This window comes from Corythoichthys intestinalis, chromosome 20 (assembly GCF_030265065.1).
Source record: "Corythoichthys intestinalis isolate RoL2023-P3 chromosome 20, ASM3026506v1, whole genome shotgun sequence".
Taxonomy (NCBI): domain Eukaryota; kingdom Metazoa; phylum Chordata; class Actinopteri; order Syngnathiformes; family Syngnathidae; genus Corythoichthys; species Corythoichthys intestinalis.
The window spans coordinates 23,702,545-23,720,800 of record NC_080414.1 but is presented as its reverse complement, the minus strand read 5'-3'; the positions used below and the strand labels follow the sequence as shown (position 1 = coordinate 23,720,800).

At 37.4% G+C, this 18,256-nt stretch overlaps 3 protein-coding genes across 3 annotated transcripts; all 3 read left to right on the top strand.

Annotated features, from left to right (window-relative positions):
* Nucleotides 1-309: 309 nt before the first annotated feature.
* plag1 (pleiomorphic adenoma gene 1) lies at nucleotides 310-10,200 on the top strand. The gene is made up of 3 exons (XM_057823792.1): nucleotides 310-452; nucleotides 4,013-4,369; nucleotides 4,634-10,200. The coding sequence occupies exons 2-3, from the start codon at nucleotides 4,122-4,124 to the stop codon at nucleotides 5,808-5,810; spliced, it is 1,425 nt and encodes a 474-aa protein (XP_057679775.1). The 5' UTR covers nucleotides 310-452; nucleotides 4,013-4,121; the 3' UTR covers nucleotides 5,811-10,200.
* Nucleotides 10,201-11,797: 1,597 nt separating this feature from the next.
* mos (v-mos Moloney murine sarcoma viral oncogene homolog) lies at nucleotides 11,798-13,277 on the top strand. Its single transcript, XM_057824682.1, has one exon. It carries the CDS (start codon nucleotides 12,051-12,053, stop codon nucleotides 13,065-13,067), a length of 1,017 nt encoding a protein of 338 aa, XP_057680665.1. The 5' UTR covers nucleotides 11,798-12,050; the 3' UTR covers nucleotides 13,068-13,277.
* A 3,785-nt stretch (nucleotides 13,278-17,062) lies between these two features.
* Nucleotides 17,063-18,110, top strand: LOC130908466 (uncharacterized). The gene is made up of 3 exons (XM_057823909.1): nucleotides 17,063-17,148; nucleotides 17,334-17,513; nucleotides 17,751-18,110. The coding sequence occupies exons 1-3, from the start codon at nucleotides 17,146-17,148 to the stop codon at nucleotides 18,090-18,092; spliced, it is 525 nt and encodes a 174-aa protein (XP_057679892.1). The 5' UTR covers nucleotides 17,063-17,145; the 3' UTR covers nucleotides 18,093-18,110.
* Nucleotides 18,111-18,256: the final 146 nt, after the last annotated feature.

The following is an 18,256-nucleotide window of genomic DNA, read 5'->3' as shown; positions in this document are numbered from 1 at the left end:
CTTAATTACAGTTATAGAGACTGACAGCATAATCGGCCAATAGGATGTCTTATATGATGTCCATACAGACTGGCAACCGGACGACCCTATGAGTTTCTTGGCAGGCGTGTACGTGGTCCTAACACATTTAGTTCAATGGGAATCCTTTTGAAATGTTTGAAACCTTATATTAGAAGCACAAAAAATATGTTTCACCTAACGGCGTCAATAAGTGACACCAATATGAAAGTTTCACTGTCTTATTCGAAAAAGTGTAACCTTAAATGGGCGTGACTTAGGTCCAAGTGTGGTTGCATTGCAGCGCACATACAATGGCTGCTCGAAAGATAGGAAAGCAAACAAATTTCAGGCCCGCCGCGTCTCGCAAAAATATGAGAAAAAAATTATTAAAAATTCGGAAAATAGTGGAAAGTCAAGAAAAACACAGCAAAGGGGATGTTGAAGCGCCCAGGGTAAGTTTCATGTAAATTAAGCATACCGTTACTCATTTCTTGAATTAAAATATCGGGGTTATTCAAATTATGAGAGACGGGTGAGCTCGGGAAAAAAGTTTGTGTTAATCTCAGCCCAGTTTGTGACCGCAGGGAAGAACCCGGCATGGCTTCGTTAAAACACCTTTTAACAAACTCTGACCAAGACGGTGTTACCGCGCACCTCTATGAACTCTATATTAAAAAGTGTACACTAGTTAAGGAGTTGATGAAAGTTGATCGCTGTCTGACGGGAGTCAGTGTCAATAGATAATAATAACGAACTATTCGTTCATGGTGTGGGGAAAAGAATAACGTCTTATATTCTGGTGTTTCCTGGTGTCTGCAGTGAATTGTGTTCATGCTACGGCTTCAGTTGAGCTTGTCAATCGATCATCATCGATGCAAACCATCTGTTGTCCCGTCTACTAGAAACATCTTCATCGGCTTGATGTCATTTTCTACCATAATCACAATATTTACAGACAGTTCGGATGACTGACATCAGTTTAAGGTCGGTAAAGATAAGGCACCGCTGGATAATAAATAGCAAATGAAGGTATTAAGATATGCTGCCAAACCCAATAATGTTCTCCTGGGATATCTGTGCAACATGTGTCCGCGTTTGTCGCTGAAAAGCATCCGACAACATTCAACTTGTGGCGTTTCTTTTTGTTTATTTTTGTATTTTGATATTTTACTAGTGTTGCAAATGGCAGTGAAATCAACTTGGCATATGCAAGCTCGTTAAAAATTTCCGAGCAACTCTGCATGTGAGCATGCTTTACATCATTGCTTTGAAGGTTATATATCTGGAAAATATTGTTTTATTTTTGCTGCATGCCAAAGATAGGCTTTCTGTTGCGCACAGTGTTGATTTTACAGTGGAGCTGCAATTGTTATTCAGATTTTTACCATTAACGTGCTTAGTTTCTCAGGCTACCCTTCACCTTAATCTTATCTCAAGCAATATTCTGCTCGTCTATCTCAGTGGTTGTCAAACCTTTTAAACCAAGTACAATAAAAAGTTAAATACAACTGAACTGTATTCAGGCAGTAATACTGCTGCTACCACTAGAGGGAGCCCCCATACAACAAGTGGAATCACAGGAATTTTTAAACATAGTGCAGCTCCAAACATGCTTTAACTGCATTTAAACTTATTAAAACACACTTTTCCACCCTAAGTATTCCTTAACGCCTGTTTATGTATCAAGTAATTGTACAGTGCCTTGCAAAAGTATTCGGCCCCTTTGAACCTTGCAACCTTTCGCCACATTTCAGGCTTCAAACATAAAGATATAAATTTTTAATTTTTTGTCAAGAATCAACAACAAGTGGGACACAATCGTGAAGTGGAACAAAATTTATTGGATAATTTAAACTTTTTTTTTTTTTTTGCAAAACAGCTCGAGCTCAGTGATGTTGGATGGAGAGTGTTTGTGAACAGCAGTCTTCAGCTCTTTCCACAGATTCTCGATTAGATTCAGGTCTGGACTTTGACTTGGCCATTCTAATACCTGGATACGTTTATTTTTTAACCATTCCATTGTAGATTTGGCTTTATGTTTTGGATCATTGTCCTGTTGGAAGATAAATCTCCGTACCAGTCTCAGGTCTTGTGCAGATACCAACAGGTTTTCTTCCAGAATGTTCCTGTATTTGGCTGCATCCATCTTCCCGTCAATTTTAGCCATCTTCCCTGTCCCTGCTGAAGAGAAGCAGGCCCAAACCATGATGCTGCCACCACCATGTTTGACAGTGGGGATGGTGTGTTCAGGGTGATGAGCTGTGTTGCTTTTACGCCAAACATATCGTTTTGCATTGTTGCCAAAAAGTTCGATTTTGGTTTCATCTGACCAGAGCACCTTCTTCCACATGTTTGGCGTGTCTCCCAGGTGGCTTGTGGCAAACTTTAAACGAGACTTTTTATGGATATCTTTGAGAAATGGCTTTCTTCTTGCCACTCTTCCATAAAGGCCAGATTTGTGCAGTGTACGACTGATTGTTGTCCTATGGACAGACTCTCCCACCTCAGCTGTAGATCTCTGCAGTTCATCCAGAGTGATCATGGGCCTCTTGGCTGCATCTCTGATCAGTTTTCTCCTTGTTTGAGAAGAAAGTTTGGAAGGACTGCCGGGTCTTGGTAGATTTGCAGTGGTCTGATGCTCCTTCCATTTCAATATGATGGCTTGCACAGTGCTCCTTGAGATGTTTAAAGCTTGGGAAATCTTTTTGTATCCAAATCCGGCTTTAAACTTCTCCACAACAGTATCTCGGACCTGCCTGGTGTGTTCCTTGGTTTTCATAATGCTCTCTGCACTTTAAACAGAACCCTGAGACTATCACAGAGCAGGTGCATTTATACGGAGACTTGATTACACACAGGTGGATTCTATTTATCATCATCGGTCATTTAGGACAACATTGGATCATTCAGAGATCCTCACTGAACTTCTGGAGTGAGTTTGCTGCACTGAAAGTAAAGGGGCCGAATAATATTGCACGCCCCACTTTTCAGTTTTTTATTTGTTAAAAAAGTTTAAATTATCCAATAAATGTTCTTCCACTTCACGACTGTGTCCCACTTGTTGTTGATTCTTGACAAAAAAAATAAATTTCATATCTTTATGTTTGAAGCCTGAAATGTGGCGAAAGGTTGCAAGATTCAAGGGGGCCGAATACTTTTGCAAGGCACTGTACTTGTATAACATCTTAAATCACTTTTAGGAAACTAGACGATGATTCTCATTATGTCAGTCACTTAATATGCACAACATTTTTACTCACAAAGTCAACAAGCACACACATTTTCTGACAGCATGGTGTTCCCCAAAAAACTGTAAAATGTTCTTGGTATGCTGAAAAATGAAGATTTTGGTTTTACTGCGACAACTCCACAAACCTTTGGTTGATGACTTCATTATTGTGCTCTGAGTAGTCATTTTGTAACTGGAAGAGTACAAGTGACACTATGTTTGTCATTTTGGTATCCTAGAGAAGTTACGGAACTACAAAATGCTCCTGATTCTTCATCATCAGCAATGAATCAGAATGCAAAATGGATCAATGTAATAAATAGCCATAGCAGCTAGATTTTATGTGAAACTTTAGGCTAGAGTCCAGCCAAAAATTTGAATGAAAAAATTCTGAAAATGTTGATATATTCAGTAATATTGAGCAGCATTTTGTGCAAAGGCACCAAAACATTTAACGACGGAACTTCCAAAGTTTGCCGAAGGTCAAAGTATATTCACTTGTAAAAGTTATAATGCACTTATGTTTATCCTGCAATTTAAATGTAAAACAAAATAGCACTTTTTTTTTTTTATATCAGGAGTCGATTTATCGTTGGAAAAACTGAATAAATGTGTTGTTTCCGCCGATTTGCACATTATATTTTTGTAATTACCCTATAATGTTATTAGTAAATGCAAAGATTCTGCAAAACTGCTGTATAATATGGCATCAAATAATGTTATTGAAAAATTGTGTTTGTGAAGAAAAACAAAATATCATAATTTTCACTCTGTCTTTTTCAGGCTCATGAGTCTGGATGATGTTGAGGGCAAAAAAGTGGATACGGTACTTACACCAGCACAATTTGGAAAGTGCCTTCCTATCCATGTAACTGGTCTGCCTTAAGGTGCCATGGCCACAGGAACCCAAGGCAACCTTGACCAAGGTGTGGAGAAAGCAAAGCTTGCACCACCCATGGGAAGGCGCAGAAGAGCAGAGGGAAAGCCAAAAAGGAATTTCCCTTGCCAGGAGTGCCAGAAAGCTTTCAACAGTCTGGAGAAGTTGAAGGTGCATTCTTACTCTCACACCGGCGAGAGACCCTACTGCTGCTCTCACCCTGGCTGCACCAAGGCTTTTGTCTCCAAGTACAAGTTACTAAGGTACATTAGGTTTTAGTCTTGTACACTGTATAGCCCTTTTCATGTTGCTTGTAAAGAATGCACACCAGTGTACTTCTGGGTAGCAGAAAGTGACCTGAGCTTGAAAAACAATGACAAAAATTGTTTTGATTCAAAATATTTTAGCCACCCAAAAATACAGTATATTTGGCATCATGGTAAAAATGTCTATTTAGCCAAAAGCTATTTTTAAGTTCCTTTATTAAACTGACATTAAGTGCTCATATATTCTGTCTCTGTCTCAAGGCATACGGCAACTCACTCTCCAGAAAAAACTCACAAGTGTTCTTACTGTGAGAAAATGTTTCACCGAAAGGACCACTTGAAGAATCACCTACACATCCACGACCCATATAAGGAGGCATTTGCTTGTCAAGAGTGTGGTAAGAGCTACAACACCAAGCTGGGTTTCAAACGCCACCTTGCCCTTCATGCTGCCAATAGCGGAGATCTCACCTGCCAAGTGTGCCTGCAGCCATTCCCAAGTACTGGAGTGCTTCTGGAACACCTCAAAAGTCATGCTGGCAAGTCCTCTGGTGGGACCAAAGAGAAAAAGCATCATTGCGAGCATTGTGAGCGTCAATTTTATACACGGAAAGATGTCCGACGCCACATGGTGGTTCACACGGGACGGAAGGACTTTCTTTGTCAATATTGTGCCCAGCGCTTCGGGAGGAAGGACCACCTGACACGTCATGTTAAAAAGAGTCACCCTCAGGAGCTGCTGAGGGTGAAAACTGAGCCAGCTGATTTGCTGGAGCCTGTTGTCTATGACTTGGTGTCTGGGGGCATTAAGGGAGAGCTCCCAGACACACTGACAACAACGCCACGTCAGCACAACTTCTATACCGGCCCCATTCTGGACTCGGAGCCTTTCCCCAACGCTGCACACTTTCTCTCTATAAAATACCCGTTGGGCTCCAACATTACCTCATACGCTGTCTCCTCACAGGAACGGGAGCAGAATCTAAAGGGAGAACTGGAGAGCTATCTATTGGAATTACAGAGTGGGATGCCCTCCTCATCCTCTGCAGCACAAGATCTACAAGTCCCTAACTGCAAACTTGAGACGGGGGATCATGTGGACATTCTGCAAGAATCAACTGAAGAAAGGTCCTTGTCCAAAATTGCCACATCAGTGGCAACAGCTGCTTTGGCAAGCGACTCACTCGCGCCGTCCTCCTCCATGATGGACTTCTCACAGCTTTTCAATTTCTTACCGCTACACGGGCCCCTGTACAACCATACAGGGGGGAACGAGGAGCAGCATACACTGAACGAAGAGGACGTACATCTCCACCTGCCCGCCGAGCCATCCGAAGGCCCCGGGGCTGCACAAAGTCCACTTCAAAGCCAAGCCTCCTTTATTTGCAACTTGAGCACCCCCACCACGTTGCCACGCTTCCATCAGGCTTTTCAGTGATCCAGTAAGGTGTGAGCACGACACACACATTACATACTCTACGTTACATGCCAATTGTCACGTACTGACTTGGACAATGAATCTCCGTTTATTCTAGGGAAGGATGAAAAAACACACCGTCGAGTTGTATACATTCAGTTGGAGCACTGTCATTATTTTTTCACCAAAATTAGCAAAGCCTCGTGTGAAGAGTTTGATAGTGTTGAATTAGCTGAAATGTCATGGCAGCACTCCTCTGCTGTAAATACAATCCAACAGCAATTATCATCATTTTACAAGCAGATGTATGAAAACAAACCAACAGCAGTACACTACTATAAATGTGCCTTTTTTTCTACATTTTTCAAAAACTATATACATGAGTAATTGCAGTTTTTTTCCTCAGTAATCCACGCTCGCTTTCTTTGTTTGACCCTTGTATAAAGGTTAAACATGCGTTTGACATCTTTTTTGTATTTTTTTTTTGTTCTTTGCTTGCTTGTTAGCTTTTGCATTTGACTCAGATCAGTTTTTTTTTTCTAAATGACAAGCTGCAAAATTGACATCACCCCATTTGCTAACACTTATCACATCATTGTCGAAAAACAGGCAGTTATCAATATCATTTCACCCTTTTTACATCTATATCAGTACACATTAAAGATCGACAGATATGGGTTTTTCAGGACCAATACTGATACCAATTATTAGTAATTAGAGGGGCCGTTAACTGATTTTTGAAGCCGATATTCATTTGCGGTAAAAGTGTAAAAAGTTAGCGTGAAAAAATTGAATAATGCAAACACTGAACTTCATAGAAATACCTGCATGTTTATTGAATCACACAAATAGAAAATAAAAGCTCCAAAAGTGCCTGAATTTCCTAGACTCAGAAACATCTCTTATAAAGTTGAATAAAAGGTTAAATAAATAGCTCTCTCAAATTTCTCCACAGAAAATAAAGCCCTGACGACCTCGTCTAAGTATCCTTGAGCAAGATACTAAACCCCACGTTGCTCCTGGAGGTGCGTCACCAGTAGGTAGATAAGGATATAATATGAAGCGCTTTGATGGCCTTAAAGAGGTGGAAAGGCGCAATACAAGTGTAACTCCATTTACCATTACCATTGAGCCAATCAGAGGACGAGATGAATACTAGTGTAGGAGACAGCAAGCAGAAGAGAGAGTCGCGGCTGCATTTGAGCTGAAATAACCCAGTTTTACATTGATTTTTTTTCAATTCGGCCGGTCAGATTAAAAAAAAAATAAGGCAGATACCGATATTTTAAATTTCCTAATATCGCTGCCAATAATCTGTCCATCTCTAGTACACAGTTAATTGTGATATATAGTTAACGTCATGAAATTGACTATTGTAATTGCTTGCATGTTGAGGCCCATGGCTGAAAAAATGTGGAAAACTAAACTAGAGAATATACATTGAATGAAAATGGGAAGGGAAAAAATGGGAATACTATTTCAAAGGTCCAAGAAAATATAATTAATTCAATGAATTCCACAATATTTAGAACAAAGCACTAAGAACTACTGAGTGTTAGCATTAGTATCACAGATACACATTTGAATTTCCATTTTTAATATTTTTTAGTAGTCCTTTAAACCAAAGAATATGGAAAATGACAGCGGTATATCTGGCTTCGAGCTGCTGCTAATGAATGCCTACACATCTTTTAGCTGACCAAGAGATTTCCTGTTTTGTTTCAAATTAGTATTTTAACAGTCCCTATCAGTTATGTGTTTGCAAAGATTATTATATATATTTTTGTTGTTGAAGTGTGCCACATTTCATTAATACAAGTGATATAGCTACAGTGCCATGCCGGTTCTGCTTCTCTGTCATTTGAAATATAAAAATGGAGTACCAGTACCTGAAATAGCTGAAAAACTGAACAGTCATACAGCTATCATCCTAGAGGCCTTAGAATTTAATGCAATGTATTTTGTTTCCCACTGGCCCAGAAAGGCCAGCATATCATCAGCACTTTGTAAATATAAATGTTTGTAAAAAGGAAGGGGAAAAAAACCAGGGGGGCGAAAAACAGCAACATTTTATCGTTGAACGATGCCATCATATATAGAAAGATTTGAAAGCTCAAAAGTTTTGCACTCAGTGTACATGGAAGAATTAAAAAGTAGGAAATGTATTAGAACAACCACCCACAGAATGTGTATGAAGTTTTTATTATAATGTAAATGTAGATTTTGTTTTCAAATCTTTGTGCATACTATACAGTATTTAGCCTTGTCACAATGTGTAATATATTTTTGTAACCACCAAGACCTCGTTTGTTGCATTCACTCACTATGTTACTTTGTGCAGTAACTTCATCCAATTTTTTGAAGATGTTAAGGGGACTGAAATCATTTTACTGTATATCTTAATGTATTATAATGCATTTGCAATCATTTACCAATTGGTAGTATCTCAAAGTACAATCTGAAAAAGCTTGCATTGGTTTTATTAAAATTCTGTAAGTTGTAAAATATATGCCGAGCTTGCAACAGTTTTAGGGAAATTCACCAAGGCACTTATTGTGTACAACATTCTAAATTGCATCAAAAACAAATATAAATGCTGATGTAGATGAAATTGTTCCATTTTTATTGTTCGACTGCAAAAAGGCTTGACTCACAGTTAACAGTGTTATCATTTGCTGTACCTCACAGAGATCATGTTTTATGCTTAGATGTTTCAATTGTTCACTTTTACTTGTTTATGTCCATTTACTTTCTCAATAATGGAATTTGGTAAGATCTTTTTTTTCCCAAACGTGGCTTTGGATTTGTTTTGTTCAAACATTTGCAGAAGTTTGCGATGATTATAAGCTTTGTGGTTTTACAAGAAATTTTTGCAAACCGCTTTCTCCCCCAAAACTTAATTTTCTCCAGTTGATGGACACATTAGTCATAAAATGTATATAGTTCAATAACATGTAAATAGTGCATAAGATGTTTTACTTTTATAGGTACAATTTTGAGTGTTGTGTTTTTTCTCAATGTATCATTTTGCTTTACTTGCACATGTTATTTGTGGTGTATTGAGGGGTCGATTATTACCTTAAATAGATGTATTTTTCTGCCAGGTTTGGATCTCAGTGTGATGAAAATTGTTGATGAAAAGTTGACATTTTGATTTGTGTGGGTTTTTTTTTTTTTTTTTTGCCTAAAAGCTGCTAAAGTGGAAGATTACCAAACAGCATTTTGGGGTGGCAGGGGTGACAGAAATTGCTGATGGTGGAAAAAAAGGACACTAAAAAATACACACACATTTGGATAAAATCCTTCTTATTAAGAAATAAATAAACGCAAATGCTCCCACAGTTGTTTGTGAAAAGTACCCTCAGCCTTTCATGCCAAACCTCTTTAAAAGCCTCAGTGGTACCAGCAAAACCTTTTGAATGTTTATGGACGAAACACTGCAATATTGCAATATATTTTTCTATCGGATCAAGCTGCTAACATACTTCTAAAGCTCCTCAAGGTGCTACAAACCTCTTTTACAGTTTTAGAATGTATTGTTTGTTTGAAAGTATTCATTCTAACAGAGCAGCTGGCATGTGCACAACTGGTTGTACGATATATCTGCATATAGTAATTTTACTGTACTGTGATAAGTTTAGTCTGTTTTTGCAAATTGTATCTCACAAACAAACAACCCCGTGTATTTGCCCCACCTGTGTTTTTTTTTTTTTTTTTTTAATATTGGGAAGCTTTGTAATTGGGAGAGTGATAGCAAAAGTGACATTTTTCTTATTATTATTTAGGGGGGGGGCAATGATTTATATGTGACAACGTTGAAAATTGGATGAAATTTATTCAATGAATGCATTCCAGCCATGTTAGTATTTTTGTGTTGCATTATAAACAATGCCATCCCATAACAGTGATGGAATTGATTGACTGAAAATGGTCATTCTCAATATTTAACTAAAAATCAATTTTAGGAACTACTGTCATATTTTTATATATATAGGCAATGCATTTATATACATGTATGTACATGCATATTCTGTGTGTATACATGCAGTGTGTTTATGCATTTATATATGTATGTATATAGATACACATTTATATAATGTTGTGCATATATGGACTGTATATGTATTTATGTGTGTATATGTACTGTGTATTTGCACAAATGTGTGTATATATACACACAATTAGTGTGCATATACAACATATATATATATAAAACAGTACAAATATGTAAACACATGCTTGTGTATGTACAGTATGTATATAGTACTGTATGTGTGTACATAGAAAAAATATATATTTAGATATGTTTGTAGTCTATGTAAAATAGTTGTTTTTTTAAACACTGACGTAATCCAAAGAGGCAGATTATTTATTGTTTTGCATAATAACCTGATTTTTATTTACATACCTTGCTGCTATTAAAAAAGGGGTGACATTGTCGGCTCCAGTGTTTTCATGCGATGTATTGAAAGTTCAATAAACATAAGGCTATCTCATGTTTTGTGTGTTTTCTGTTAACTATGCACTTCCCTTCACATATTTGAAACAGTAAGATAATTTTTTGGTAAACAGTGGAATTACAAAATTTTCGTTTTATCAGAAGTGTGAAGAGATCAACATCTGTGTATTTCAACAACAAAATGGCCAACCAGACAATCTGATTTCGACAATTAAAACAATCTTAATGCTATCACAACAGCAACATTCAGTGCAATTTATTTGGAAAGGCTGAAAATGTTTTCATTTGGAAACACTGCTAAGAAATCCAGTAAATGATGGTTTCTGTAAGAGCAAAACCAGAACCCAAAAATAACCCTAAACAGTCCGGGGTAATACTAAAAATTATTCCGCAGAACGCTAATACTCACTAAATGATATTATAATAAATAAATAGTTTGCCACATTAAAGGTGGCGATGACGTTGACGTACCAGATTTCGATGAGCTTTATGTTAGATGTCTATGACCACAGACATCTATGCGTGTTTAGGACCAGAGAGTGCAGTATTGTTTTTTTTTTTTTTAGCAGTTTGGGGGGGGTCAGGAATTTTGTGTTAACAAATGTAATAACAAAGTAATCAGGAAATTGTTGATAAATGAATATTATCCGAACCCAATTAAAAGAATATATATTTTAAAACAATTCGGAATCGATAAGATTAAGAATATATGAAAGGATTATATGTCATTTCCGGTGCCTCCTAAAGCCAAAGAGATTATATTCAAAATTTTGAACAAAATTTACCCAACAAAGGAATTTTTAAGATTGAAATTTGGTTTTGAAGCGAATAATTGTGCTTTTTGTGATGTGGACGTATAGAAAATTTTAATCATATGTTTTTTCACTGCAATGTCGTTCTGGAGTCAATTGAAGACTTGGCTGAAATCTAAAAATATTGATATGCCCTGACAGAAGAAACCATTTTGTTTGGTGTTTATCAAACAGATAAGAATTTAGAATTTTCTTTAAATGTGATATTGCCTATGGGGAAGTTTTTTTTAACCTTCATCAGTGTAGATTTTTTTTAAACCAAACCATGTTTGGCTCACTGGAGAAATGATTTCTGTAGCTTTGATAAAGCCTTAAATTTGTCAGATGGGAAGGCCCTTCATCTAACCCTTTTCATTTTCATGTTGATTTAGAAATCTTTCTTTCTCAAAAGAAAATGTATTGATTTTTGTTGTTTGTGGGGTTTTTTTTTTTTTTTTTTTTTTTTTTTTTTTTGCTTCTGTAAATTGTTGTTGATAATGCTGCTTGATAATGCTCAATCTATAATATTGTATTTGACGTTGATATTGGGTGCTTTGTTTTGTGTGGTTCAATAAAGAATAGCAGTAGATAATTTATGTTGTAAATTCTTACAATTATTTTTCCTACGTCAGTTATGTGATACATTATTATGTTTTTTTTTTTGTTTTGTTTTGTTTTGTTTTGTTTTTTAAGTCACGCAAGTGGGAAAACTTGGAAAAACAGTTTTGAACGCTGTCGCCTATATATGACGTCACAAACACGCGCTTACATTTGAAACGGCAGCACCAGATGCTGTTGATTTTCTTTCCGTGAACTGACATGAATACGATTTCTTTAAAACAAAAGTTTAAGTCTGTAAAACGTTGCTTTGTTATAAGAATATCTTCACGGAAAGACAGCGTCGGGATGCTAGACAAAGACGGTTAAGAGAAGCCATTTACTGCCAGGCAATGTAGAAAGTTTCCTTCCATTCCCTTTGTGAGTGGTGTTAATTTTGGGAAAAAAGAAACCATGCCTTCTCCAGTGCCTCCCACCCGGTTTCTCCCCAAAGATATTTATCCTTCCGTGGACATCGGGACTTGTAGCAGCCCCTTATCCAAACATTCATTTGGCTCCACTTTACAGGTCCCGACTCAGCGACTCCAAGGTAAAGTTACTAGCCGTCTGTGGTCCTCTGTAATCTACTGGAAAGAGCTGCACTGTGTCCAGCCTATTGGTTCCGGAGGCTTCGGTTCTGTCTACAAGGCAAAATATCTCGGGGAGACCGTCGCGTTGAAAAAAGTAAAGAAATGCACCAAAAACAAACTGGCTTCCCGTCAAAGTTTTTGGGCAGAGCTGAATGCTGCGCACCTTCGTCATCGGAACGTAGTGCGTGTAATTGCGGCTACTACTTGCATGCCGACGGATTTCGGCGACGAAAGCAGTATCGGAACGATCATGATGGAATACGTCGGCAAGAGGAATCTCCATCAGATTATTTACGGCTGTGTGGAGGAGCCGCTGGCACCGGACAGGTGGATCACATGCTCATTGGATATCGCTCACGGTTTACAGTTCCTTCACTCCCATATGATCATGCACCTGGACATAAAACCAGCCAATGTGTTAGTTTCCAGTGAAGATGAGTGCAAGATCGCAGACTTTGGCTGTTCTGTTCAACTGAATACAAAACGTGAGGCTTCAGACGTGGTTCCGTTGAGTCACGCTGGTGGGACGTACACGCACCGAGCACCGGAGTTGCTCAAGGGTGAAGAGATATCTGATAAATCAGACATTTTCTCCTTTGGGATTACCATGTGGCAGTTGATGACAAGAGAGCAGCCCTACCTGGGGGACAGGCAGCATGTGATCTACGCGGTAGTTGCACAGAACCTTCGACCAAAGGTTGAGGACCAAGCCATTTTCCAGTCAGAGCAAGGGAGAGACTGCAAGACTTTGTTGAGCAGATGTTGGGCTGCAGACAGCCAGTGTAGATTCAGTGCCCAAGAGCTCATAACGCAACTGGAAAATCTCCGTGCTAAATTGTAGTTTATATTATCAGAGGCAACTGTTGGCTGAAAAACATGTCCAGTTATTGTGAAGCCATTTTCTTTCTCACCTTTTATACCTATACCTCAATATAGTTTGTAAACATATGTACATTTTAGCCATTTTTCTTAATCTTTGAATGTTTTGTGAGTGTATTTGTTTGTAACATGAGGTTTTACTGACATACTTTAATTAAAATGGTTTCACATATTACTATTTTTCATTAAGCTCCGACTTTCATGCTTTTTTACTTAAAATTACATTTGAAAGACATTTTTAAAGTCAAAATAAAATTAAAAAATCAACTTGAATTCACCATAAAATGTTAACATCTGGATTACCAGGGAAAATTCTTCCAATCAAAAAAAAAAAAAAATCGTTTCTGTCCATTGGTTATTAAAGAGGTAGGCATTAAAAACCTGTTCTAAAAGGCTAATTTAGAGCTGCAACGATTAGCTCGAGTAATTCGATGCGAAAAAAGCTTAAGCAAATTTTGCTGCTTTTATTATTCGCTTAATTTGAGTGGCGTTGTAATGGTATATTTTGAAAGTGTTTGCATTTAGTTTTATTTATTTGGGTGGATACACTGCCCACACGTGGCAACAGTGAATATGACAACTCATTTAACATGGCTGAATCCAGCTGTTCCCTGTTAAGGCCAACATTGGGTAGATTTTTGTTTGCGGTAATGTTTTGTTTTTTGTTTTTTTGTTTTTTAATGCATTCGTAATTTAGTTTATAGGTATATTTAGCTGTTTTTTTGGGGAGGGGGGATGTGTTTGAACGATTTGTCAAGAGCATTGTAAAACAGCGCTAGTATTTTATTGCATTTAAGCTAGAGTTTTGCTATGCAAGTTAGCCAATTGTTTTTTTGTTTTTTTTTTTGTACTTAGATCCTTATTTTGTGTATCCCGTTTGAAGCAAAGCTCAGGTATTTTCATTTATTTTTAAATGAAAGTGCAATTCTGCATAGTTTGAAGAAGCACTCGGACAATTTTATTTTGTATAAGCATTTAAAGCTCTTTTGAAAGTCCAATCCTAGCAAGACTGTTTTACATCTCCTAAAATTTATTCTGCAATGCATTAAATGCTCCTTATCCGATTGCTCGATTATTCGAATTAACTAGTTGATGGATTATTCGACTACTAAAATGATCGATAGCTGCAGCCCTAATTTAATTCCTAGAAATCGTTTCTCAGCTTGGCTTGCTCTGGCTGCTACTGAGACCTCTTGAAGCATCTGTGTTCATGTCTCTGTGTGTGACGTTTATTGAGAATCTGATCAATAAGCATTATTAAAAACGGAATCATAATTGCTCGGTTATAAATTTCTTTGTGTCACTTACAATGAAAGAGTTAATAGATTTAGTAGTTTTAGACAATTTGTTGACTAATGCCAAAACAACATTCACCTTGTCCATATTTACATTCACAACTCATTCGTGAGATACTATAAGTAAGGGTTTATTTGTTGTAAAACAGCAGCATCTAGTGGACGATTGGGGGAGGACTTCAGTTGCCATTTTTTAAGGGGTCTTGTTGATTAAATAACGCAAGGGTGATAGTAAAGGAAGGCATCAGGGCCGTTCCTGACCAATTTGGTGCCCTAAGCAACATATTTGTTGCCCACCCACCACATATATTTAAACAAACTGAAAAAGCACGTTATTTCTTTGTAATTTATTATATAAAAAAGACAACCAACAAGTGCAGAAATTAAAAGAAAAATGCTCTAATTACTGTTCACAAGCAGTAATAAAAACACTTAAACAAATGCATTAGATAAATTACAATTGTTATTACAATATGATTAACACCCACCCACACAAACCTATATAAAGACACACAGAACACTTTAAAATGCAACTTTTTTTTTTCACCTTGACCTTTAACCTTACCTTGTCTTCACTGATGCAAAAGCATCTATTGCACTTTCATATGACAGTTGTTTTGGAAGGTGCACTTCTTTCCTGGACTTGGTGCTGATGTGGATAAGTTCGCTGTAAAAGATGGCCCAGGATGTGCAGAGGTAGAAGGAAAATACTTCAGAAGAGCATCTACAAAGAGAAGAAAGTGGAATGTTACATTATATTAGTCAAATAGCTGCTGATTGTGAAACCAGCATGACATAACCATAATAGCGCCTAAAATTCTTGCAGCCTACTGTACCTGTCTATTGGATCCGGCCACTATCTTTGATGAGCGTAGTTAAAAGAAAATCTTGAAGCACTGCAACTACACATGACTATCCAATAATAATGAATCAAATAATATATGATGGTGCATAAATAGACAAATAAATAAATAAATAGAATATGTTTTTACATGATTGCCATTTTAATCAATTAATGACACATTTAATAGCAAATGTTTGCATTTAAATCCGTGGCACTTTTAGTCCCCCATACCACAGAACTTTGAAATTATTAATTGCATATTTAATGGTGTATTTATTTAATTAACCTTGGCACTTTTAGGCAAGGCAAATTTATTTGAAAAGCACAATTTAACACAAGGTAAAAGTGGTTCACATCACATGAAAATAAGTAAGACAATTTTTTAGTCCCTCATGGACTTTGTCCAAATTTCTGAAAAAATTGGAGGGGCAGTAAAGTAAACTGAAACTAATCGACAGCTAGCTGAATACTGAAAATATTTCTAAAACAACAGCCTGGCTAATGATGCAGTATAATTTTGCTTTAGCATTAAGTTATATAAACTCTATGTAAATAACCGCTACCTTCCAGTTGCGCTAAGTCTACGTGCTTATGCTGTTGGAAAAAAAGCATCACAACAAACCTGTTTTTCTTCACGGTTATGCTCTCTTCTTTTTCTTCTGACCCGGAGGGCTTTTGTCTTTTAATAAAGTTGACTTGTCACCGTGTAACGTGCTCAATTGCGGAGGCTAAAAATAGCACCTTCAGGTAGCTCACTGGTGTGCTGGGTGGTGAGTGAGACTACGGTCTGTGGAGAAATTATTGCATCACAGGAAAAAGTGAAACGGGCAAAAGGCACACTAGAAAAATGATTTAATTATTATTTAAAGACATTATGAATGGTTTTGCTGTTCTTTTGTTTTATTGTTTTGTATGATTTTTTTGAATACTGCTATCATCAAATATTATTTGAATATTTTTCTTGATGCCCTTTTGGACTCTGCTGCGCCCTTAGGCAGTTGCCTAGCTCGGCTTATGGGCGGCACAAGTCTAGAAGGCATTAATGATGATTGGAGAAGGTTGTTGAATTCAAGTGTCAGCCATTTAGAATTTGGCAAGTGTTGTTGACATGGAAATAAAAGCTGGCATAGTCTCAATCGCACAGCACACATGTCCACAAATATGAGTTGTGAAGACTGCAAAATGAACAATGTTGGTTCTATTCTATTTTTTCCTCTGTATAATCAGTTTTACAGTTACATTTGTCAAGTGATTTTTTTCTTTTTCCCCAATCAAAAAATTTTGGCAAATGGACATGGGTGTGTAGACTTTTTATCCAGGCTGCATTCAATCTAGAATTGATTGGTGACCAGTCCATTGTTTGTCAATTATGTTCTCTTTGACTGGCTGGCATCCAGTCCTGTTTGTACCAATTGGCTTAGCTGTGACCTTACAAAGGAGTTAAAAATAAATGATTAAATATGGAGGGAGTGTGAGAGTAAGGCAAAGGAACTTGAACGAATAAAGTGTGGAGGCGACAAGAGAAACAGTGAAACCACCATCAATCTGTTCTTAGATCAATTTGTGGGATGATTTCCCTTAATCGATGCTGCTACTCATCAGCAAACTCAATACAATAGTTTTGCTATATTCATAAAGAAAAAGGTCATACGCAATCAAAAGCATACATCTTGGCCGTGCCCCCTGTGACATCGCACACATACGGATGACATCATCGTCTTGGCGACACCCTATCAAGGAGCTTGTGGTCTGATGTTTAAATCTGCTCTTTGCTATCAAGGAGCTTGTGGTCTGATGTTTAAATCTGCTCTTTGCAGTTGTATCTGACATTTTGCATTGCCACCTCCCGCACTCACTTTTGACTGCACCTGTCGATAGCCAAGAAGCAACAATAAGTCGATATGGTAAATCATACCTATAGCGGTGATTTTGTCGCTGCTTTGTTTGAGCGGCATTAAAATTGAACAGTTGGTCCAGTTAGTTACGTGTTTTAGGTGATACTGTGAATCATGTCATTTGTTGTGTTACATCATATTTATTATAAATCGTATTCCATTGGCATCATGGTATTTTATGACTACATTTGTAGCTGCACCTGGCCCAGCTGGTCTGCTCCATTGCCTCTCAGTTCCAAATACAGATTCTAAAGCACCAAAAATGGAAGAAAAGAGCCAAGGCCCTTGAGGAGCATGCCATGCCCACGATGGACGTCTTCTGGAATCAACAGCAACTCTTCAACAGCTTCGTAGCACCAAACAATTGCTTTACGGTCAGATTCTCTTCCTCCTTTCTTCTCACTGATTAATTGACGCACAGTTATTAGGTTTCGACTCCAATTATTGGAAGAGGTTCATTTATATTAGCCTCTTCTGTTTTAATATTACCAATGTTTTTGAACAGGGGTGTGTAGATTTATTTAAATATACTGCATTCAACCTGAAATCAACTCATGGCGTAGCTTAAGGGATTTATTTCTTGTCAGCTGGTATCTCTTTTTATTTAACAGAAGTCAATAAAGAATGACGATGACATGAGCAAAGAAGGCAGCGAGAGACAAAGGCGCGTTAAGATGGAGTGTGCAGCCAAAGATTTTAAAGAAAAGAAAGCAAAGGAGCGGGAAGAGAGGAAGAAAGAACGGAAGGAGTATGACCGGAGAGAAAAGGAGAAAAGGGAGCATGAGGAAAAGAAAGAAAGGAGAAAAAAGAGGGAGGAGTATGAAAACAGCCAAGAAGGGAGAGAAAGAGTGAGAGAAAGGAAGGAAGACGCAAGAGAGGAAACAAGAAAGCCAAGCAAAACAAGTGTGAAACGACAGCGTCAAATGACTGATCACTCGATTTCAATGACTTGAGCCACTGGTACTTTTTATTCATTTTATTCATCTCAAATAACTTCATTGTAAAACTAAAATACTCCTCTAAAATGAACAAAAAAACAATGTATCAAGCTTAATTTCTGAGAAATAAAAAACAAACTATAAGTTAGAAAACTTTGCATGTGTGCATTCGAAATGTT